The sequence below is a fragment of the Peromyscus maniculatus genome, chromosome 21, assembly GCF_049852395.1.
Source record: "Peromyscus maniculatus bairdii isolate BWxNUB_F1_BW_parent chromosome 21, HU_Pman_BW_mat_3.1, whole genome shotgun sequence".
Lineage (NCBI taxonomy): Eukaryota > Metazoa > Chordata > Mammalia > Rodentia > Cricetidae > Peromyscus > Peromyscus maniculatus.
Genome location: NC_134872.1, coordinates 29,231,269 through 29,255,702, shown reverse-complemented (window position 1 = coordinate 29,255,702; position 24,434 = coordinate 29,231,269). Strand labels below are relative to the sequence as shown.

The following is a 24,434-nucleotide window of genomic DNA, read 5'->3' as shown; positions in this document are numbered from 1 at the left end:
ATCTTAACCTTACACAAAGAGCTACAAACTACAGGCAACTGAGGAACACTGAGAGTAGGAGAAATGGTCCCCCCAGGGAAGAAAACACCAACTGGTTATCTAATACCAAACGGTCAGCCCTGAAAATGTACAAGCAACATTATACAGCTGGGTACGGTATACATTTTATGTATATATATTTTATGTATATACACACACAAATATACTAACAAAACAAAAAAAGAATCCAATATATGCATATATACACATACACATACATATAACAACAATTAAAGCAAAAAAAGAATCCATGAATTTGAAAGAGAGCAAGATGGGTGGGTATATGCAAGAGTTTGGAAAGGAAGAAAAGAAGGGAGAGGGCTTTAATCCCAGGGGAGGCAGAGCCAGGCAGATCTCTGGGAGTGTGAGGCCAGTGACAGGGCACCAAAATTACACAGAGAAATCCTGTCTCAAAAAACCAAAAAAAAAAAATAAAAGGGAGGGGGGGGAATGATGTGATTGTAATCTCAAAAAAGTAAAGAATAGGGGTTCTCCCATTGTGCTATAAGCCTGTATTTAAGACCTCTTCCCTCCTTCAATAAACAGCATTCGGCATTAAATAAATAAATAATTTTTTTTAAAAAAGTAAAGAATAGCTTTGAAAGGATTCTTGCATAAGAGAAACACAAATTCACTTTTGTTTTAAAAGGTTTAGTCTAGAAGTAGATCAAAACACAGGAAGTAGAAACAATCCTTGATCAGCCTTAAATATATATACACATACACATATGGACAATACTAATTGGACTCCACAGGTTTTGTGTGTGTGTGTATACAATAATTATAAAGATCATTAATTTGAGAAGAAGTTGTTAGGGGGTGACATTATAGATCTGGAACAGGAAGATGTCGCGGTAAACATGATATACAGTACATTCATATATGATGTTTTCAACCAATTATATTTTTAAAAAAGAGAAAAGAGAACAGCATATAGGATCTGTAGAAAATCCCAACTGAAATAATGATCAATAGAAAGAAAACCATATGCAAGAAATGGGGGACTCACAGGACTGAGTCATGGGGAACTCTGGTACTTAAATACTGAAAAATTCAGAAACAACTCCAAGAGCCAGAGACAGCAGAAGAGAAGAAAGGGGCGTGGTGAGTGTGAGAGTGCCCCTCCTACTCATTTACATACCCTGCTTTCCTGCAGCAGTGACATGGCTTCTGACTGACTGCATGGCTCACAAACCTGACAATAGTTACTATTTGACCCTTTAACAGAAAGAACTGTCAAATCTTGATCTGAAAGAAGAAGAAGGTAAGGGAACTAGCCAAGTGTACTGGTTAGTTTTTTGTCAACATAAACTAGATAGAGTCACCAAGAAAGAGGGAACCTCCACTGAAGAAAGGCCTCCATGAGACTGGCCTGTGGGCATGCACATCTGGGAGTCACTTTCTTAATTAACAATTGATAAAGGAGGGTCCAGCCCCACTGTGGGTGGTGCCACTCATGAGCAGGTGGTCCTGAGTTATGTAAGAAAGCCTGCTGAGCCAGACGTGGGCACTAAGACAGTAAGCATATTCGATGTCTCCACTTCAGTTCCTGCCTCCAGGTTCTTGTCTTGACCTGCCTCTGCTTCCCTTGATGAAGGACTGCAAAGTTAAAATGGAATCGCCCCTTCCCTCCTCAAGGTGCTTTAGGTCAATGTCCTATCACAGCGTCAGAGACACTAACTAGGACAAATGCAATACAATTTCGGTCACAGAGTAGTTAGTTCCTGATGTCTAGGAGTTGCTCAAGTTTGAATCTGCCGTGTCCCCCAAAGGCCTCAGTATTAGATGCTCGTCCCTTCAGAAGTGTGATAACCAAAGGAGGGAGCATGAGGTGGAGCTCACTGCAGTGCTAAGATCCCTTCAAGTGTGCCCTCAAAGAAGCCTGTGGGACACTGGTCTGTTTCTCTTTTGCTTCCTGGCTCTCATAAAATGGCTCTCTCTTTGGTCCACTATTCAATCCCTATCCATTATGTGTGTCTCTTCGACATGCCCAATGTACTGAGTGAGGTAAATTGGTCATGGACTAAAACCTCCAAAACTGTGAGTCAAAGTAGACTTTTTCTTGTCACAGGTAATTCCATGTAACAGAAAGGTGATGGATTGTTTACTTTTCTCCTTGCTGTAATAAACTACCTAGCAAAGGCAGCTAAGGGCGGGGAAAGTCCTGGTGCCGGGATGTCTAAGGCAGCTGGTCACACTGTCATGTGCAGTCATGAAGCAGAAAAGGATGAATGCTGGCACTTAGTTTGCTTTCTCCTTTATACTGAGTACGGGCCCCTTAGCCCATGGGATGGTGCCCTAAACATTCAGGATGTGTTCTTTGTTCAGTTAAACCTTTCTGCAAACACCCTCATAAACATGTGGTGATTATAATGCCATCATGTGATAATAAAAATTAGTTATCATAGGTGACCAAAAATAATTTAAGGTCAAAAAGTTTTAGTGAGTCTGTTGGTGTGATTTTCCTCCATCTGGCACAACAGTGGATCCTAGAGGCAGTTTGGTGTTCTTTTTTCTTTTTTTTTTTTTTTAAGATTTATTTATTTATTATGTATTCAGAGGAGGGCACCAGATCTCATTACAGATGGCTGTGAGCCACCATGTGGTTGCTAAGAATTGAACTCAGGACTTCTGGAAAAGCAGTCGGTGCTCTTAACCTTTGAGCCATCTCTCCAGCCCCCAGTTTGGTGTTCTTAAGTGTAGAATTTTGCCAGGAAAGAATTATGAAGCAGGAGAAGGAGCTCAGATGTGCAAGGAAATGGTTATAAATGGCTATAATAACGGACTCAGAGTGGGACTGAAGGGAAATAGAAAGCAAGTAGAAATAACAGAGTACATCAAAGAAGTGAGGGATTTGGGGTAGTTGAGGAAGTAAACAAGCAAGATAGGAGGTACAGTCAGAGCAAAGTACCTGAAACTGAGATCATTAGTTCTGGGCAATGACAAAGTCAAGGCACCATCAGTTAGCAAGAGTGGCTACAGTAGCATAAAATCTGAAAGAATACTGAAGGAAAGGAGGTCAGATACTGTATAGACAAAGTCTGAAAGGGCAGTCTAAACAGATACTGTACCACCCAGAATTTCAACAGGCCTAATGCAGGAAAGTTCTAGGGAGCTAACTCACGAAGCACTGAGGGAGGCAGGGTTGCAGGGATGAGTACAAACGAGAGCTTAGTATCCAGTACAACAGCTTGAGTGAACTATAAAGGGGAAAAATACAGCAATGAGGAGTATAGTGGTTAACTCCTCACGTTCATGTTCTGGAGCCCAATAAAGGCAGGAAGCTTTGAAACACAGCTCCCCTACATCTCCTCTGGGAAATTTTCAAACAACAACAAAAGTTCAGTCAGCAGAGGTGGTAGAAATGGGACTGGAGTTGACAAAGAGTAAGTAGAGGCCCAGGTACACAAGGACCCACACAATGCAGCATAGGTAGAAAATGGGCACGGCCTAACCCAGAGTAGGACACCCAGGTAAGTAGGATCAGCAAAAATACAGTGGCAGAGGTTTCAGAAGAAAGGAGAAGGCTGTAGCTGCCTCAGGGAAGGGCATCCAGGTACGTGAGGGCCCACAATGCATATAAGAAGTAGGAAGCAGGCAGGATGTGCCCCGAGTAGGGTACCCCAGTATGCAGGGAGTTGGAACATGCAGAGAAGGTGGTGGAAGTAGGGAGCAAGTTAGAGCTGACGTAGAGTAGAGCACCCAGACATGGAAAGCCACAGCATGGGGTAACAGAAGCAGAGCACAGCCAAGGGTATGTTGACACTGGATAGTGACTGTTACTGCTGACTCGGGGAAAAAACAGGGACAGCGTCCATAGCTCTGAGTACCAATCCCACAGCAGAAGAAAAAAGTTGGGGAGGGGGTAATCTGAACTACAAAAGGGGAAGTCAAGAAAAGAAGGAAGGAAGGAAGGAAGGGAGGGAGGGAGGGAGGGAGAGAGGGAGGAAGGAAGGAAATGTTCAAAAACTCAGACATGAATGCACCCCAAGAAAATAAAAACAATAAAATGAGGAAATGAATTTAAGATATGAAAACAGATTCAATAAAGAGTAAAATGACGAGGAAAAGTCAAACTGAAATGATGCTGAAAAGAAAAAAATGCAATAAGACAAATGAAAAGTCCAGTGGCAAACTTCATCAGCAGTGTGGATAATGCAGACAAAGAGTATCAGAGCTTAAAGACAATGGAAAGGAACTGGATCATTCAGCAAAAGTCAACAGAGGAAAAAGGAACACAAGAGAGCTTTGGGCCACCGTGAAAAGACCAAATCTATGAATTATGGAGATAGAAGAATTCCCAAATAAAACATTTGCAAGATAATTTCCTGTTCTAGAGCCATCAGTACTCATCCAGATGTATAAGAGGTCCAACAGAATGCCAAATGGAAAAGACCAGAAAAGAAACTCTCCATGCATATTACAGTTAAAACTGTAAAAACAGAATAAAGAGTGTTTTTCTTAGTTAACTTCAGCTGCCGACTAGTGTCATCTGAGGGAGTCCCATGTCTGTGATTGATGATTAAATATTGTCTTGAGAGGCCCCTAAGAGGGACATTCATGGATTGCCCTAGGAAGGAGAATGAGAGAAGATCTCCTGGGTAAACTGGGGGTAGGGGGGATAAGAACATGAAGTAACTGGATGGTCGATTTGGGGGAGGGACAGAGGGAGAGCAAGGAAAGAGATACTTTAATAGAGGGAGCCATTATGGGGTTAGGAGAAAACTGGTGCCAGGGAAATTCCCAAGAATCCACAAGGATGACCCCAGCTAAGACTCCAAGCAATAGTGGAGAGGGTGCCTGAAGGGCCATCTCCTGGAATTAGATTGGTGACTACCCTAACTGTCATGATAGAACCTTCATCCAGTAACTGATGGAAGCAGATGCAGAAATTCACAGCCAATCACTGGGCTAAGCTCCTCCAGTACTGCCAAAGAGAGGGAAGAGGGATTATATGAACAAGGGGGGTCAAGATCATGATGGGGGAACCCACAGAAACAGCTGACCCAAGCTAGTGGGAGCTCACAGACTCTGGACTGACAGCTGGGGAACCTGCATGGGACTGAACTAGGCCCTCTGAATATAGACAGTTGTGTGGCTTGGACAGTTTGTGGGGTCCCTGGCAGTGGGACCAGGATTTATCCCTAGTGCATGAACTGGCTTTTTGGAGCCCATTCCCTATAGAGGGATACCTTGTTCAACCTCAATGCAGGGGGGAGGGGCTTGGTCCTGCCTCAACTTGATATGCCAGACTTTGCTGACTCTCCATGGGAGGCCTTACCCTCTCTGAGGAGTGGAGGGGGGCAGGGGGAGAGAGAACTGTGGTTGATATGTAAAATGAAAAAAAAATTTTTTTAATTAAAAAAAGTATTGTCTTGATTGATGATTACTGTGGGAGGCCCAGCCCACTGTGGGTAGTACCATCCCCTAGGTAGGTGGTTCTGGCCTGTATAAGAAAACTAGCTGAGCATGAGCCAATGAGCAAATCTAAATGTGAGCCAGCAAACAGTGTTCCTACAGGTTCCCACCCTGACTTACTTCAATAATGCACTGTGTCTTGCAAGCGTAAGCCAACTAAATCCATTCCTCCCCCAAGTTTCTTTTGGTCAGCATGTTTAATTACAGCAACCAAGTAAACCAAGCATAACAGTGGATGATTTGATACAAAAATTTTAAATGGCTTAGATTTATATTCTGAGTTCTAAAAGACAAAAATTGTCAACCCATACTTTTATACTCAGCAAAACTACCTATCCTAATTGAAGAAAAGATTAAACATTTACAAGATTAAAACAAACTAATGGAATTTATGACCAATCAGTCAAATAAAAGGAGGATAACGGGAGGAATACTGCAGAAAACATACCCAAAAGGTCACAGGAGAAAAATAAAATACCACACCAACAATCAAGAGAGATTCAGAAAAACAGTATAGAAATAAACAAAATGATAGCAACCAATACACACCTTTCAATACTAACTATAAGTGTTAGTGGTCTCCTTCTCCAACAAAAGACATAGACTAGCAAACTGTATTTTAGAAAACAAGATCCATCTTTTTGTTTTCTCTAGCTGGATGTCTTACACATCTCAGAACCTCCTGCCAGAACTGGCACTGCCAACAGTGGGTTGGGTCTTCTTGCATCATCTAACAATCAAGACAATCCTCACAGACATGGCCACAGACCAATCTGATCTAGGCAGTCTACCCATTGAGACTGCACAGATTACTCTGAACTACATCAAGTTGACAGCTTAAACTAAATAAGCCACCTATGAGGAATGTTTCTCATCTATACATTCAGTACTACCTTAGTAACAATTTCCCTCAATAGAACATCTATTTGAATTTTCAAAAATATTCAAGTAATTCTTGCTAATATACATGCAATCAAACAAAAATATCACTGCTCATGTTCATTTGTCTATGAAAAACAAGTATAGGGAACTCACAAAATTTTTAAGTATCGATGAATAGATTCTACACTTATTTCACAATGTATCACCACTTTCTATATATAACTAACTAGAAGAATGATTTCTCATAGTCTCCATAAATATGGCCAACACAACGGGTAAAATAAACAAGGAATCCTAGTTTTTGTTTTTGTTTTTTTGTTTTGTTTTGTTTTGTTTTGTTTTGTTTTGTTTTGTTTTTCAAGCCAAGGTTTCTCTGTGTTAACAGTTCTGGCTGCCCTGGAACTCAATTTGTAGACCAGGCTAGCCTCAAACTCACTGAGATCTTCCTACCTCTTTCTCCCAAGTGCTGGGATTAAAGGAGTGCACCACCACTGCCCGGCTTTTGGTTCTTGAGATAATGTCTCTACCTAATCCAGGCCAGTCTTGAAGTCACTATGTAGCCTAGGCTGACCTTGAATTTATGATCCTCCTGCCTTATCCTCACACACTCCATGCCCCCATCCCACCCCAAGTGCTTATAGGTATGTATCATCACAAACTTAATCTGGGTTCTTTATTATCATTAGCATATATCATTTCTATAACATAATGGTTTTCAATATGACATTTTCAAACGTGTACACAATATTCGTTGATGCTATTCACTACCCTTTTCAGCCTCCCTTGACCCTCTATTGCATCCTACTGGTCCCTCTGCCCCCCAAAATAGAAAAATATGGAAGAGTCTCCAAATCTGCATTTCAGTTTCAGTATACGTTCTGCTGAAGCAAAAATCTGACCTGATAATTGAGAGGAGAAAGTGCGGATGTCAGAGGAGATACCTTCAGCTCTCCTACCTCACCTGTGGTGAGCCCTTAGCCTTACGACACTGGAGGGGCTGGAGAGCCCACCACACTTACACTTCCCAGATTCACTCAACTAAATTCAAAACCAGTGTACGGAACAGCTGGTAAGACTATGACTGTTGCTCCTCAGGAGAATATGCATCCTCACAGCAGAATTTCCCCTACAAATGCTATTGCTATTAACTGCAAATAATAATTTCACTGTTTTCAGCTTTCTATAAAAGTATATGAGCCATAATAGAAACCTCTTCCTACATGAAGAATAAACAAGATTTAGAATATGGTAAAGCTCCATTTGTGTGTAGATATCAAATAATTCACCCACAGTAGCCATCGTGGCAAATATGGTGATAGATGAGAACGCAGTTAGTGTGTCCAATGTTAACGTCTCCAGAAAAAAAGACCTTGTGTTAGTGAGCAGACATCTAACAAGACATCAAGGTTTCATCATGCTGAAGAATTAGATGGCACTGGTAAATCACTAAAGGGTGATGCTTTTCATGAGAGGGTGCTTTTACTGGATGGCCATTAAGGTTTCCATAGCTAAAGCATATGATGATTTTTCACATAAATGGTCATGGTTCAACTTCACACGGAAATTATAGCATTTATCTATTTTGTATTATTTTTGATTTTAGGCTACTGAAGTAAGTTCTATAACTAAAATGAAGCATAGAAAGATAAGAGCCACTAGTTTCAGGTAAGCAGAAGTTATTTGGAAAATGTTTATTGGAGTAATATTGCTTGTGATTAAGAATCCTGAGAAAATACCACCAATGGCAAAATATTTAATAGTTAATTAAAATGATTATTTTCATTAATATTGGGTAAGGGCAAAATTGGAGTTTTCTTAAAGTAGCAACAAAAAAAAATTATCTACTGGATGCAGCTGTTAGGGAAGTAGAAATAGAGAGGCCATTCTACCCCATGCAGCATCTGGAAGACTCCATGAACAGTCCCTAAAACGACGGGAACAAAGGCAAGATTACAAGAGATTGGTATTATGAAGACAGTATGACCATCCGGAAAACCACGACTTACTATCAACACCAAGTAAGATAAGTTATGCCGAAGTTATTGGAAACGCACAACATACCGGATCGGTCATGTGTTCTTTTAATTACAAGGAGAGGAAAAAGCAAAACAGAACCGCCCGACAAATACGGTAAAACCCCAAGTTTTGGAAAAGCTAGGGAAGCCGACTTCCCGGTTAGCGGCCATGTACGTGTACACAACTGCACAAAACCAGGCGGATTACAAGCCCTGCTCAAAAAAGAAAACCGTTACAAAGTGATCAACACCTGGATTTAATTTACACCCCTCACTTCGGCCAGGACCAGGAAAAGCCTGGCCAATCTAAGTGCCCCCAACATCCAGGCGCTCGGCAGAGCTCAGTCCTCGCCCTGGGTGGGTGGGGGGGCAGCAAGGAGCCCGTTCTCCACGCCACGCGGGAGTCCCCGAAACCCGCACGGTCACAATCCCGCTGGCCCCAGAGGCGACCGGGCGGGGAGGGGCGGGGCGGAGCGGGGCGGGGGGGGGGGACTCAGAGAGTTCCGCCGCCCGGGACCGGGGAACACGCCAGGGCGCGGGCTCACCAGCTGCCGCACCTCGTCCAAAGAGGCCATAGCCCTGGGGAGATGTCGCAGAACGGTGGTCTCAGGCCGGACCGGACCCAAACGCACGTCCCGGGCGGCGTCGGAGAGAGACCGGCTGGGCGTGACAAGCGGGGCACGGGGCGTGCCCGGGCGAGCCGCAGCCGTCCGTTAGTGGGCGGGGCGGCCTCGGCCGAGAGGCTGGGGCGGGGCCAAGGCCGGCGGCCGCGGGAACGCGCCAGGGGCGGGCCCGGGCTCTTCCCGCGCTCCGGGCGAGCCTCTCCCGGCGCTGGGCTTCTCCCGAGACGTTTTAGACGAAAAGCCAGGGAGCAGGGGAAGAGGGAGGGGACCAAGAAGCAGGGGACGTGAAGAAGACGTTAGGCACCGCAACGCCCCGCTCCGGCGGAAGCAGTGATTGCCGGGCCCCCTCTCCGCGCGCGGAGCCCGGAAGTGGGCGTGGCCTCGGGCCGCAGACGGGCGCCGAGATTGAGCCCCAAACGGAAGTGGGCGTGGTGGGGGCGTGTCCACAGGGGGGCACTGCCCCAGAGTGAGGCGGCGTCTGCGGTCCCGGGAGTCAGCGTCTATGAAACTGGCATCGCGTGCGTCCTGTCGCTCTCCAGGTGCCCCAGGCGCGCGGCTATGGTGTCGGGCTGAGCTGTCCGCGGGGCGGAGGAGCTGAGCTGCGGGATGGAGGGGCCGCTGGAGCCGAGCTCCGAGACGATCCTGCGCTTTCTCGCCGAGCGTGGGGGCCGGGCCCGGCACTCGGAATTGGTGCAGCACTTCAGGGACGCCCTGGGCGGCCAGCGCGAGCAGCGCACCCGCGCCCGCGAACACTTCAAGGAACTGGTCAACGCGGTGGCCACCGTGCGCACCGACCCCGCGGATGGTACCAAGTATGTGCACCTCAAGAAGAGGTTCTGGACAGGGGGGTCCCCTCCGCTGGAGGCCTCGCACCCCCGGGACCTACCGCGTATCGAGGTGACTGAGGAGCCTCCAGTCCCGGACCTTCCAGCCGAGCCCTGCGAGGGCAGCCCGCTCCAGGAGGGGGTAGATCCGCAGTTGTCTCTCGGGCTGGGTGGCGAAGCGAGCGACCCGGAGCCTCCGATCCCTGCTCAGAGTGGGGCCCTGGGTAAGAACTCGCCGCAGGAGGGCCAGGCGGAGTCCTGGGCTTCAGTCCCCGGGCCCAGCGAGAACCTGAAACTCCCATCACAGGGCGGTGAGGAGGTCGAAGGGACCAGTTCCCCCGGTGGGCCGAATACGCCGAGGTCGGCTCGTCAGAACTTTCGGGACCTGGTGATGGGCAGCTCCCCTCAACTCAAGAGGAGCGCGGGCCCGGGGGACGGTAGCTCTGGGAGCATCTCCGGAGGGGGTCGCGGCCGAGGAGGGGGCGACTCGGATAGCGCATCCCTGGCTTCGTCCTCCGCCGAAGAGGAGAGCAGCGGTGCGGGCGCGGTCACTCTGGATCCCCTGGAGCACGCCTGGATGCTCTCGGCTTCGGAGGGCAAGTGGGACAGCCTGGAAGGGCTGCTCACTTGTGAGCCCGGCCTGCTGTCGAAGCGAGACTTCATCACCGGCTTCACCTGTCTCCACTGGGCCGCCAAGCACGGCAGGCAGGAGGTCCTGGCCATGTTGGTCAACTTCGCCAGCAAACACCAGCTGCCAGTGAACATCAATGCCAGGTCGAGCGGCGGCTACACTGCCCTCCATTTGGCGGCCATGCATGGGCACGTGGAGGTGGTGAAGTTGCTAGTCGGGGCCTACGACGCAGATGTGGACATCAGGGACTACAGCGGGAGGAAGGCCTCTCAGTACCTGAGCGAGAGCATCGCAGAGGAGATCAAGAGCCTGGTGGGAGCCATGGACGAAGAGGATGGGGACAGTACCACCGGCCGCGGGAGTGGGCGCTGGAGACTTTCGAAGGTGCTCCCGTCACACCTCATCACTTACAAACTCTCGCAGGGCATGGAAGATGGAACTGAACATCACCATCATCACCACCACCACCACCACGTCGCCGAAGGATGGCCCGGAAGCAAAGCAAAAGATTCAGGTCGCAAAGCCTTGGGCAGCTCCAGTGGACGGATAAAACCACGACTCAACAAAATCCGATTCCGAACCCAGATCATTCACACCACACCCTCCTTCAAGGATACCGAACAGCCCCTGGAGGAAGGGGAAGAGGAGGAAGAGGAAAGGTCTCTTAAAGGCTACTCGTCTTCCTTCAAACTGAGACCGAAGTCCAATGTATTTGGGTAAAAAAAATAATCCGTGCTAGAAATGCTAAGGTTTAGTTGTCTTCAAGGTAGAATAATAGTGGCTGTGGGTAAGAGAGTGGAACCAGAAAAGACAGGATAACATTACGAATTTTAACGTGTGGGCTTGGGGTGGATCCGTAGTAATCCTTTCAGGATAGCCATTCTGGGGCAAGAGAATGTCTTAAATGATTCACAATCCATTGAGTTTGTGCCTCTTCCCCCACCCCACCCTTGTAACCTGGGACGTGTGAGAACTGGAATGGACTGATGACTAAGAGCTGCTTTGCTTTAACCATTACTAGGTGCCATACACAGGAAGGACTGCCACACTTTCACGCCTGTTTTTCCAAGTCACTCTTAGGACATCAGAAAATGCAAACTATATGCTAATAGAAACTGAGCCTGGTCATGTTTGTAAGTGAACCAAACTATGGGCTGCCCTGGTTTCTTACTGTTCAGTTCGCACTTGCTCCTTAAGGTGCTAACGAAGGTCCAGGTCCGAGTTGAAATGTGAAACTACAAATGAGAATTATGTGAGTCGAGCTGGGAACCCGTTGGTATCTTACTTATAGTGTAAGCAGCAGTTCCCATTTTTCAAAAGCAATTTCAGTTTTAATCACTGAACTAAAGAAATAAGCAGCGTTTGCTTTTGAGTTATTGTAATATGGTTTGTGCCCATATAATGCTATTCAGTATACGGTACATGATTAATCACAAATTTTTATTTAAATAGAACACTTAGCAGCCTATGGTACTTTTTTTAATGTGTGTCTTGATGAGCACTAACTTGTTTTGCTACTCTGAAATTCTCACCTTTCTGGGGTTTGTACTCTGGCGATTCTTTTTGATGAAACTTACGGTACTTAGACTGATTTACATATGACTTAACAAATCTTTTCTTGTTTAGAAAATAGCAGAAATCAGTATAAGTATTAATAAGCCTATGCTTCTGTGAAGTAGTTATTAAATCAACTTAATATGGTTCTCATATAAGAGATATTTAATTTTATTAATACATTCACAGTCTCTATGCTTCATAACAACATTTTACAAATGTTCAAAATCTTTCACTTTACTTACATTTCTTCTTATCTACTCAAAGAGCTATCTGTGGTGTAGTTACTTAAAAGCTAGATAGTTTGCCCGTTTAAAAATGGGCAGATGTGTTATACTTTATAGAAGGAAAAGGAAACTGAACCATTTGTGTATTTCAATGCTGCTAGCTATTACATTTCCTTATGTATAAATGGAAAAATACTGCCCCTTAAAATTAAAGACTTTCATAACTGCGATCCTTAATTACATTCCATTCATTTGTGTTTGAGTAAATGGCTTTATAATCACTTTAAAATTTAACTCACAAACCTATTAAATCTTGTAACAGGATTAGAAACTTCTGTAGGAGACTGATTTGACCAAATCCTCTCTCCGTCTTTCTGGTCTGATTGTTGAAACCTAAGTTGTTAGAGCCTACAAGCTAGAGGTGGGGGAGTGAACAGCCCAGCCCACAGAGTGAGGAGACTGCATGGTTGTACAGAGCTGCAACATTTTGTTGTTAACTTTCCCAAGTCGTAGAAATTTCTAACAGATTTGTCACACCTCTCTCAAGGTAGCAGGTAAAATTGTTTAAATATACTCATGAAACACATTCGTTGTGGCTAAGGAGATGACTCGGTGGGTATGAGCACTTGTTCTACAAGCCTGAGGACCTGTGTTTGAATCCCCAGCACCCATAGGAAAGGCTAAGCCTTTATATGAGGATGCCTGTAACCCAGCACTGGGAGGTGAGACAGGCAGATCCCCAGAGCCCAGGGGCCGGCCAGCCTACTTGAAACAGTGACTTCTAGTTCAGGGAGAGACTGTCTCAAGGCTATAAGGAAGGCATAGAGGAAATCACCTGACATTCTACTCAGGCCTCAGAATAAGCACACACACGGGTGCTCCCAAACATTCTCGTGCCTACACTACACACACACACACACACACACACACACACACATAAGTTGTTATCCACTTATGTGCCTTTATCTTTGTTTTAGGATTTAAGAAGTAGATTGTGTACATTGATAAGCACTTTTTCTGTATATGAGTGAAAAGCCAGTGTAAAAAGCAATCGTGTTCCATGTATAGACATTAACTATATCTAGTGCAGAATAAGCTTAAAATTCCCATCAAGGATTTTTAAATTCCATTTAAGATAAGGCAACTATACAAGTTGATGTTTTAGAACCACATAAAGGTTCTAGTAAACAGTCATTTTTAATCCCTTCACATGTATGTTAGTAATTAATTGAATAAAATCTATAATTTTCTAGATTTTTAGATACCAAGTAAATACATCATTTAACTTTCTCTTTACACTAAATGTTTAAAACTCTGATAAAACATTTAAATTGAGTCATTCCTGGACTGGCCAGACAGCTAGGCAGATAAAAGTGATTGTCTTAGAAGCCTGAAGAACTGAGTTTGACCCTAGAACCCACAGTGGAAGGAGAGCTAACTCCTGAAAGTTGTCCTGTGACCTCCACATGTGTGCCATGGCATATGCATTCCTGTACTCACATGCGTATACACACAAACGCAAAATTAATAAATTCAAATTTTAAAAACAAAAAAGAGGGAACTCCTAGCATTCCTTGTCATAATGCACTCTGTACAGTAAGTATAACATTTCAAGCTACTTAACTCCATTCCTCTTACTTTTCAATTTCCAAATCAAGAGTAGAAAAAATGATTGTATAATTTGATAATCATGAAGTTGTATCTCCCAATAGTGGCAATACATTAAATACAGGCGTCTATTAACAAGAGACTGTGTAGTTTAAATACAAGTTTGTTCACGTGTTTTTCAGGTACACTTGTAACTATGAATGTCAGTTTGCCTTTATGGTATGTAAAATGAAGTAAACTGTGGTACTAGTTTATTCACACCTGAAATATTGGAATATGACGTTTGTCTTTTGCTTTTTAAGTAAGTCAAAGTTTGTGAATTTAAGAATTGGTAAATTTTGTCAAAATAAAATGTTCATGGTAGAAATTGAATTGTCTAAGTTTCTGTAGTCCTTTATCTACTTTACATGTTCATTGTTTTATGGTTTGCAAAATACTTTTCCAAGTTTCAATTTTTTTTTTTAATTTTTTCCTACTCGCTAAGGATATGGGTTACAGTGTCCTTAATTATAATTAGAAAATGAAGGTTCAGGGCCTCAAGTGTCATCCTTGCTGAAACTTTGTCTTTCCTGTACATTAAATTGTCATTTTTTTTTTTTTTGAAACTGCTATAGTTTGGCAGCAGTGATGAATGAGTCTCTCTTTTTTTTTTGGGGGGGGGGGAGGCATTGAGACAGGGTTCCCCTGTGTAGCTTTGCGCCTTTCCTGGATCTTGCTCTGTAGACCAGGCTGGCCTCGAACTCACAGAGGTTCGCCTGCCTCTGCCTCCCGAGTGCTGGGATTAAAGGTGTGCGAATGAGTCTCTTGAAACAAAGAACAGGACCTCTATCTACTTCTACCTTTAAAAAGGAAGAAACATGGAGGCTGAGAAATGGCTCCATCAGTACAGTACGTGTGCAGGTGTAGATAGAGGCTAACCTAATCAAGGTAATCCCTCACAGGCATGCTGCGCTGCTTGTGTCCTGGGTGGGTCTAGATCCTGTCAAGTGAATTAATGTTAAAGATTATGAAATGAATCTCTAAATAGTAATTTGCAGGAAACCAGGGTTCTTTTAAATTATGCCAATTGTAGGAAGATGTATAAAACTAGAGATCATGTTAATCCAAATAAGATATACTTAGAGAAGTGTTTCATGTTTTTACTCATGCAGAATCTAGATTATATATATCCGTACAGTTATGTGTATATATGTATATATGTGTGTGTATATATATTTCTAATAGTCATATATACATATATATACATACACATGAAAGTAGAAGGGAAATTATTAGAAGAAAGGGAACTAAGGAAGGGAACAAGAGAGGGTCATGGGTGAATATAAGCCAAGTATACATTACACATGCAAAAATGTCCTAATTTTAGTTATGTGTTAGTTTATGTGTTCATTAAAAAAATGAGAAGGGGTCTGGAGAGATGGTATGGCAGTGAAGAGTGCTTGCTGCTCTTCCAGAGGACTCCTTAAGTTCAGTTCCCAACGGATCTGGCAGCTCACAGCTGTCTGCAACTCCAGCTGCCAGGGGACCCACCACCCTGCACTGGCCTCTCAGTGTGTACCCATACACACACATATGTGCACATACACTTTTTAAAAGGAATGGAAACCAACCACAAAGCAGTCCTTGGTGACAAGTCAAATCTTTATAAGATACCTCATGTTGGTGTGTTGGATGATGATTCCCCGTGAACTTGTTTCTCAAGATACGGTGGTGGGATTGTTTCTACGCCGGTTCCTCTTTCATGCTGCCACACACTTTTCCCTGGACCATCTTTCTAAATGTCAATTTCATCTCAAGCAGGGGCTTTCCTCTTCTGTTTATCAGTTTCCCACTTTTCCATGTTAATGTAGTGTTGAGGAATGCGGGGCAAGGACCTCAGCCTAGCTTAGTGCCTTTCATGTTAAGTGAGTTGTGTTTCCTGCTGTGTAAGTAACTCTTTAGATGGAAGCGTTTACTACTTCATAGCATCAACCGTATGGATAAGTCAATAGCAGACATGCTAAGAGAAGAAGTATTTTCCATGCAATACAGCTCTTAAATGCCAGCCAACCTCCTCATCTGCTACTCAACCAAAAGAACAGTCATTTATTCCAACCCTGGAGGTAAAATCAGCTTTTAATTAGGATTTTTCTATGTGAGCAATTTAAAACATTCAACGACTAAGTTCAATTAGAAAAAAAAAAAAATGTGCCTTATAGGATGACTCAGTTGCATACTCTTGGCACAATATACTAGTTAGCCTTTTTTATTACTCTAAATACAGTTGAGTGTGGAAATAGCTACTGATAATGTGGAAATCCCATCCCCCAAAAATGGGATAGGAAAATGAAGCTTAGTGTATCATAGAGAACTTTGGGAAAGAGGGCATTCTTTTGTTTATTTTTTCACAATATGTACATATATTTCATATATACATACAAACATACATATCCATGTGTGTCTTTGATTACATTGCTCCTCATAGTAAAATTTCTAATAGTCATTTTAAACATGGCGATGGGTTACTTCAAGACACAACACTCATGTCTTTGAAGATACCAAGCCAGGGGCTGGAGAGATGGCTCAGCAGTTAAGAGCACTTGCTGCTCTTCTGGGGGACCCAGCTTCAATTCCCAGCACCCACATGGTGACTCACAATCACCTGTACCTTGAGTGCCAGGAGATCCAGTGCCCTCTTTTGACCTCCGTGGGCACCAGTCACACGTACATGCATGCAAGTAAATACTCACATACATAAAAATAAGCAAATCTTTAAAAAAAAGAAAAGAACAAGCCAGAGCCCTGAAAAGTAAAAAATCAATCATTTTATTTGCGTTTGTTTGCTTTTGTTTTTTTGAGGCAGAGTTTCTCTGTGTAGCAATCCTGGCTGCCCTGGACCTCACTTTGTAGACCAGGCTGGCCACGAACTCCAGAGATCTGCCTGCCTCTGCCCCGGTGTGCTGGGATTAAAGGTGTGTGCCACCACTACCTGGCAAAATTAATCATTTAATTAGCATGCTTTTCTTGACTTTTTTTTAATTTTCTGGTCAAGAAACAATAAACCATCCTAACCAAAGGTAGCCTGATAGACAGTGACACTAGCCAGTTCTTCACAAATGGGGTGAAGAAGGACGATATAAATTCATTTTTGTTTTTTTTTTTTTAACCAACTTGATGTCATTCTAATCAAAACCTGGAAGTCCTCATTAGAATGCCTTTCTGGGAGCTGCAAATGCAGCTCAGTAAAAAACATGCCCAGCATGTTCAAATGTCTGATGCCCAGTGTGGAACAACCACCACTCCAACAGCAACCTTTTCTGGGTCTCTTAGCTTGCTATCTAGTAAATAAAACTCAGCATTCTTGACAGTGGTCTGGAAATTTCCCATACTGGTAACTGATCTAGTTTGCCTCTGAGAGGAAAAAAAATTTCCCCAGTGATGTGTCCAGCCTCCTGACATTAACAGTAGTTCACCCCAAAGAACTGCATAATTGAGTAGATAAAAACAAAAACATGAAAAGAATGTTCAATATTTTAATTAAAGTTACGATTTTGTATTAGGTTGAACTACTGTTGGCTCTCCCTGCCTGCATATCCGCACCTTCTGCACATGTATGTATGTATTTTCTTCAGGTCTCTAGCTAGAGTGAGCGCATATGTATGATACATTTGAAAATTTTATGGGCATTATGATTACCTGTAAAAGCAAAGCCTTTGTAGCTGAGGAGCGTCCCCTATACTAACCACTGAGCCTCAACAATCCAGAGCCTCACACCTCTGCTATGACTCACCCATCCTGAGAGGCAATACATCACAGCTTTCATCTTTCCCGGGTCAGGGACTGGGCAGCCAAGGATAACTCGACAGGTAAAGCCAGCCGCATTATTTACAGTAGCTCTTCCAATCTGTCTATATTTTCTTAATGAAGCCTCAGCAACAATTCTCCCATTGTTGAACTCTCTTTAATACTCTCTAAATGGCTGGTTCATGGGCGCTTGGTTTAAGCTACCGGAACTGTTAGAGGGGCACAGCTTTAAATGTGAAGGCAATTGTATTGCAAAATTTATTCTTTATACAATTCTCTGGTTCTTCTGACCCTATCCATCATGGTTTTGGGGAGAGAGGCAATGAATGAATATAGTTAACGTAGCTGTCCTGGTAAGGATGAAGGTATTCTAAAGAGACACGTGTATCCCTCTATTTGGCTGTAAGACTGTTGGTACAACAACCTCAAGAAATTGAAATTTCCCTAGGAATCGTATGCCAGGTGAAGGAAAAGGAAGGAATCTGGTACCAACCAGAGCGGGGAGCTTGTCTTTGATTTCATACGGTGCTGACTTGGCAGACCACCTAACAGGAGAATCTGGAATCCTTGATAGTAATGCCCAGGACCACACTATGGAAAGGACTGTGTAGTTGAAGATGGAATAAAGATGTTCACTGAACTTCTCTGTTCCTCTCCTCAGTGGAGCCACTGAGTAAACGGCCTTTCTCTGTCACGTCTTTGTAATCGGCCTGTTGAGGAGGAGGAGCCGAGTCTAGTTGTTGGGGCTGCCAGAGACCAGGCTGTAACTCTCACAACTCCAGTAACAAGACTGTTTCTTCAGCATGAACCCTGAGGCTCAGAGCAAGACCTTGTAAACAATAACAACCAGACCAAAAACAAAGAAACAAAAGGTGATCTGAGAACTTGGAGCCCTGAGTCCACCTCCTTTTCTTGTCTTCAGAAACATGTTCCACGCTGGTGAGGTTATTCACCAGTTATTGCCTAAAGGGCCTTACCTGAGCAAGTAATTGCCCTTTGAGGAAATAGCCAGGATTTCTTTCAAACTCTGAGTCAGATCCATGCAACTGAGGTCTGTTTCTAGAGACAGCTTATACACTGGCTAAATGAATATCTAGGAGAACCTATAAAGAAATAAAATACTGGAATTAACTGTATCTGTTGATACCAACGCCCAGAATTTGGGTATCACGTGCTGCCTTGAAGAGCTGCACATAGCTATAATTATTGGTTGGTTGACTGATACCTGAGCCCAGCATTTAACAAAGTAGGTTGTCAAAATGTCCCTGGTAGAGAGGAATTCAAAAGATTTAATATGAGAAAGTTGAAAGGAATTTATCTTTTGTGTTTCTCCTGCCTGTCACCTGGTTGTATCTTTCAGGAAGACCCTAGAGACACCCTCCACCAAGGCTGTGAGGGAAAAATAATGTTGGGAGTAGGAAGGTCCAGTAGCCTCGAAAAGCACTGTGCAAAAGAGAATGGGACATTGTCCTCAAAGGACACTTTCTGATTCCGTGAGAAAGATAGGATCCAGAGTTGTGGTGTTCAGCCATCAATGCTCACCTAGTAGGCAAGGTGGGTGCCATCACTATGGCATTCAAAGAATAAAGACCGTGCAGGTGTGAACCACATGGATCACAGTTACCTTTGGGATAAAGCCAATGGCAGTCCGCCCCAGCCCACCCCTCAGAGCACAACTTAACCTATGGACACAGGAAAGGGATAGGTCTAGACACAGAAGCATGATGGTCACGCTGTTGCTTTCAACCTCCGGTCATTAACGGACCACAGTGGCAACAACCCCCCCTGGTAACAATGGCGACCAGATTTCCTTAGGAAGGAATCGTCTCTACTGTCAGATACACAGTAGTTATCATTCTCTGCCCAAGCCACATTTTAAGGGGCCTGAGGCTGTGTGTGGGAGAGGTAAACACTGGGATTAGGGGTCTGACGGTGGGTGCACTAAGTAAATGCAAATGCCCGGAAAGCCAAACAGTGCTCATCTACAGGTCAAAGCAGATCCAGAGAATTCTCTGTGTGTTACAGGGACCCAGGGTGTTTAGGAAGAACTTTCTGAGAGGAAATTAGCCAACTGTTCAGCTGGTTTGAGCAGGATAGATTAGATTGCGAAGCCATTTTCACCCCAGAAGCCTGCCCCATCTGTGGCCCAGGGCGGAACGGCTGTCCCACAGACCTCTTTTGTGGCCCAAAATGTCCAGTTAAGTACCTGGGACCCTTTCCATAAAGAGGAAAGGGTTTTGAATGCTGCTCAGAACAGGAAAATGGTTCTGGTGTCTTTCAAAGGAAAGGAAGGGCCCCTGTGGCTGACGGTGAGAGGGCCACATAGTCTTCCCAGCCAAGCCCTGCAAGATTCCAGTCAGGACAGGACAGCCTGTGGACTGTGGAAGCCACCAGGAGCTGTGGTGTGAGCAGAAGAGGGGCGCCCCCCCCCCCACTTCTTTACCCTTGCTGAGACGCCAGGCATCCAGGTAGTTTTGCCACCTGGTGAGTCCAGGGTGTCACCTCAGAGTGGCCAAGGGCTATGCGCCAGTTTTTCTGTGTGGGAAGTTCCTGAGCTGCACTCGTTGGGCAGGAGACTGCAAAGAGAAGCTATGCATGGTCCTTTCTTCCAATTCTCCAAGCCTGCTCCCTCCAACCGAGACAGGATAGTCTTCCTCTTCTCAGAACTCCTTTGCCCTACGCACACGTGGTCTGCCTGAGTTCTGCACCACCTGGGTCCCCTTGCTTTGTTTCTACTTTTCAGTTATAAAGACAGACCAAGTGTGGGGACCGGGGGACCTGCTGCCATGCTTTCTGGGTGCCTTAGATGTCTGTATTTTTATGGTTTCTGTTTTATACTGATAGTCTCTGTGTTACAGATAATTAGAAGATTAAAAGGGGCCAAAAGAGGAAAATATATATTAGAAGTTTGACTAATGGGCTGGAGAGATGGCTCAGAGGTTTAGAGCACTGACTGCTCTTCCAGAGGTCCTGAGTTCAATTCCCAGCAACCACATGATGGTTCACAACCATCTGTAATGAGATCTGGTGCCCTCTTCTAGCCTGCAGACATACATGCAGGCAGAACACTGTATACATAATAAATAAATAAATCTTTAAAAAAAAAGAAGCTTGACTAACAAAGGAGTCATGATCTTCCTCCTTCATAGAGTCATAATATCCTGCAACTTTATAAGAAGGAGAATATTTATCAAGAATTTCAGGTTGTAGGCACATAAACTGATTATGGACATGTAGACTACTTGGTCAGACTTACAGAGAAACAAATACCTTTCGAGTAAGAATAATATTGGAAAATTGTCATACGCTGTTTGAGCTCGCTGAAAAGCTGGCTCTAGGGATGGGATTATCCACCTACTTCAGATCCAAAGCATGTTTGTCTAAAAGGTTCCTCCAAAGTTCCCACCCTGGGTCAGGCAGGCCCCCCTGACTCTGTGACAGGGAGAGGGAAAACAGAACATCCCAGGAAAAGGCAGTGTGTGCTTGAGAGCAGCTAAGAGTTAAACTATTTCCAATAAAGGTTACTTTTATTTATCTCTTGGTATAAAGGTGTCTATGATGAAACCAGCTAACAGTGTGCTTATACACGGAAAGGATAAAAGGGACCCTCTGAATAAACTCTCTCAATAATAACCCAGTCTCATAGTCAGCTGAATTCTGTTAGATGCTGTAAACATCAACTTAATGATGATTATAGTAAGTAACTCTACACCCTGCATAAGTCACAAAGGCTGTCTTATGTTTTCTTGGAAACTTACAAGGCCTAATGATTTAACAATATGTACACAGGTAATACTAAGTTTTTGTTTTGGGTTTTTTTTTAATTTAGGTTTTGTTGTTGTTTGTTTTGTTGAGACAGGGTCTCTCTACATAGCCATGGCTGTCCTGGAACTGACTATGTAGACCAGTTTGGCCCGGAACTCACAGAGATCCTCCTGCCTCTGCCTCCCCAGTGCTCGGATTAAAGGCGTGCGCCGCCATGCCCAGCCGATGACACTCATTTATTACCTTATCCTATGTGTTATAATTTGGATTCAACCTTCTACTAGGATGATGCTTCACAGTATCTTCTAAACTGAACAGGTGCCATCTGCATAACTCCCGCTGTGTCTGCTAAAAACAATCACACTTGAGGTTAAAAGCAGAGACCAGACTAAGCAGTGGTGGCGTACGCCTTTAATCCCAGCCCTCAGGAGTCAGAGGCAGGTGGATCTGTGTGAGTTCGAGGCCAGCCTGGTCTACAGAGTGATCCAGGACAGCCAGGACTACCAGAGAAACCCTGTCTCAAATAAATAAATAAATAAATAAATAAATAAATAAATAAATAAATAAATAAATAAATAAAAGCAGAGGCTATCTTGATAGTCTTGCTAACCTGGTTTAAGTTCTGGCTCACCCTTTTTGAAGATAAATAAATACATTTCCTTGCCGAACACTTTCTCTTTGTTCTCGTGGTCTTGTAAGTGACAGGTGTGACACGGAGATTATTCCTTTCTACAGGACCTTCAAGCTTGTGGTCATCCTGGAATCCAGAACGACAGGGTTGCCCGAACACACACCGACCAGTGACTGAGCCTCCCCTCCAGCATCCGTGAGTTAGAGAAGGCACCTGCATGTGAAGAAGTTATCCACTACGTTTATGACCACACCCCAGAGCCAGAGCAGTCATCTCGTGGAGTCCAGCTTGTCTCTCAAGGCAGGATACTCCTGGGAGCCACTTTGTACAGCCAGAGCAGAGAGAGCCTTACGTTGAACAAGTCCAATTAAGTATGCATCTTGCTTCCTTCCCGGTCCTTCCTCTATTAAACCGAAAACTCTCCTTAGTGCCCCCTCCCCCATAAGACCTGGGGCTACTGATCCCATTCATCTGTTCCTCCTCCCAGTATGCCACATTAATTGAGTCTCCTTTTCCTACTTCTCACTGTTACCCTCAATTGGTGTTTCAGGATGATTGGCAGAATGGAGACAATTTTCTTAAAACTCTAATAACTTTCATTTATTATATATTTGATTGTTTTGGTTTTTTTTTTTTAAGATTGCAGTTAAAAAATTACTTAGCCGGGCGGTGGTGGCGCACGCCTTTAATCCCAGCACTCGGAAGGCAGAGCCAGGCAGATCTCTGTGAGTTCGAGGCCAGCCTGGGCTACCAAGTGAGTTCCAGGAGAGGTGCAAAGCTACACAGAGAAACCCTGTCTCGAAAAACCAAAAACAAAACAAAACAAAAAAAAAAAAACCTTCCCATATTTTGACCTTGGGTGAGTGCTTCACTTGGCAGTCTTAAAGGTAGAATCAGCCGGGCAGTGGTGGCACATGCCTTTAATCCCAGCATTCAGGAGGCAGAGGCAAGTGGATCTCTGTGAGTTCGAGGCCAGCCTGGTCTGCGGAGTGAGTTCCAGGACAGGCTCCAAAGCTACACAGAGAACTGCTGTCTCAAAAAAAAAAAAAAAAAAAAAAAAAAAAAAAAAAAAAGCTAGAATCACTTCTGAGGTGATCAGAAATATAACCAACCGAGAAAACATACCCAGGGAAGAACGCACAGGAAGCTCCTCAGGAAGGGACAGGAAGGGGCTTAGGTTTGCTAGCACCCTGGAGGCTTTTCTCATGTCAGATTTTTAGTTTCCCTTTGAGGCAGATTGGGAACAGGATGGAGTTGAAGGTTTCTGAGGTCCATGAAAGACAGCTGTAATAGAAAGACTGAAAGCCCTTAGCCCGCCTTGGCTTCATTCAAACTAGGAGACAGGCTTGAGAAAGTCTTCATTATAGGAACTTGAGAATAGAGGATATTATGTGACCACCTAAGGTCACATAGGCCCTGTCTCTGTCCTTTTTGCCCCAAGCAAGGCCACACGTGAAGTTGGTATGCTTCCAAACTCCTCTATTTTTTATAATTATCGTTGTGTCTCTGTACAATTCATTGTAGAAGGCAACAAGAACTTAGAAACTCTGGCATCTACCATCCGGACACGAATCCATGCTCTAACCCTTGGACTTCCCACCCCTTTGGCTCTCCTTTGTGTCTTAGTGATTTTTTGGTTTTGTGGGGTTGAGAATATAACCCGTGTCCTTATGCACACTAGGTAAGTTCTCCACTACACTCCCATCCTCGGGTCTTGCAAGCCTTACAACCATTCCTGAATGTGCTGGCAAGAAAGTGTTTGGTCTGTTTCTTGAGAAGAACTCTTGAAGTGGAAATGCATAGTTCTGGGAGCTAGCATGCAGGAGACAGCTATTCTAAGAAACATCAAGTATGATTCTTTTCCATCAAATACGATAAAACGTGTATTTATAACAAGGAATTCAATTTTTTGTCTTCCCCACCTTGTAAGACTTTTATTCAAATGTTTTAACCCCTCCCCACACGCCCAGTAAAATTTTGTTTACACAAAGACCCTTCCGCTGCGTTCCAGAAATTTGATGGTCTAGAGCAGTGACCTCTTCCCCGTCCCTTCCTCATTTCCTGTCACCAATTCTTTTAAGACTAACTAATCGAAAAAGACTATGAGATCGGACCTCAGCCAATTGGGGGAAAGGCACAGTCACCACCCGCATTAAAACCAACTACACTTCCTGCCCCTGCTCTGGCCAGCAGTACAACCTTTGCTTAGGAATGCAGCAGCAATTCCCGTTAGATAGGGAGACAAGTCTCAGGCAAAAAGGATGCGTTTCAGGCATTGCTCACTCCTCGGGCATCAGCTACATGGAGCTACGACTCTGTGCCAATTCTGTAAAGCTACCAAGTCCCTCGCCGTTAGTCACTAAATTGATGAAGGCTGGCTATGTTTATTACACCACTGCTTCAAGCCTCTGCCTCCAGTCTGTCAGTAAACTCG

At 44.2% G+C, this 24,434-nt stretch overlaps 2 protein-coding genes across 14 annotated transcripts in view; one reads left to right on the top strand and one right to left on the bottom strand.

The window, feature by feature from the left end:
* Nucleotides 1-9,129, bottom strand: part of Septin10 (septin 10) — an 86,409-nt gene extending 77,280 nt beyond the window's left edge. For 4 of the 11 annotated variants that reach the window (XM_076557219.1, XM_076557217.1, XM_076557223.1 and 1 more), the window contains exon 1: nt 8,912-9,129. In XM_076557219.1, the coding sequence (XP_076413334.1) occupies nt 8,912-8,929 (18 nt within the window). In that variant the 5' untranslated portion in view covers nt 8,930-9,129. Of the gene's footprint in view, nt 1-8,899 lie in introns of all 11 variants that reach the window. The other 7 variants (XM_076557214.1, XM_076557218.1, XM_076557216.1 and 4 more) reach the window with 4 other exon arrangements.
* A 181-nt stretch (nt 9,130-9,310) lies between these two features.
* Nucleotides 9,311-23,891, top strand: Sowahc (sosondowah ankyrin repeat domain family member C). 3 transcript variants are annotated; one of them, XR_013046674.1, is made up of 3 exons: nt 9,311-11,148; nt 22,105-22,371; nt 23,682-23,891. XR_013046674.1 is itself a non-coding variant. In XM_042265835.2 (2 exons), exons 1-2 carry the CDS (start codon nt 9,584-9,586, stop codon nt 22,175-22,177), a joined length of 1,638 nt encoding a protein of 545 aa, XP_042121769.2. In that variant the 5' UTR covers nt 9,311-9,583; the 3' UTR covers nt 22,178-22,376. The 3 variants fall into 3 exon arrangements, 2 of the variants coding, with proteins under 2 accessions (XP_042121769.2, XP_006997096.3); XM_042265835.2 differs by lacking the exon at nt 23,682-23,891 and having other exon boundaries at nt 22,105-22,376; XM_006997034.4 differs by lacking the exons at nt 22,105-22,371; nt 23,682-23,891 and having other exon boundaries at nt 9,311-14,193.
* The last annotated feature ends 543 nt before the right edge of the window (nt 23,892-24,434 follow it).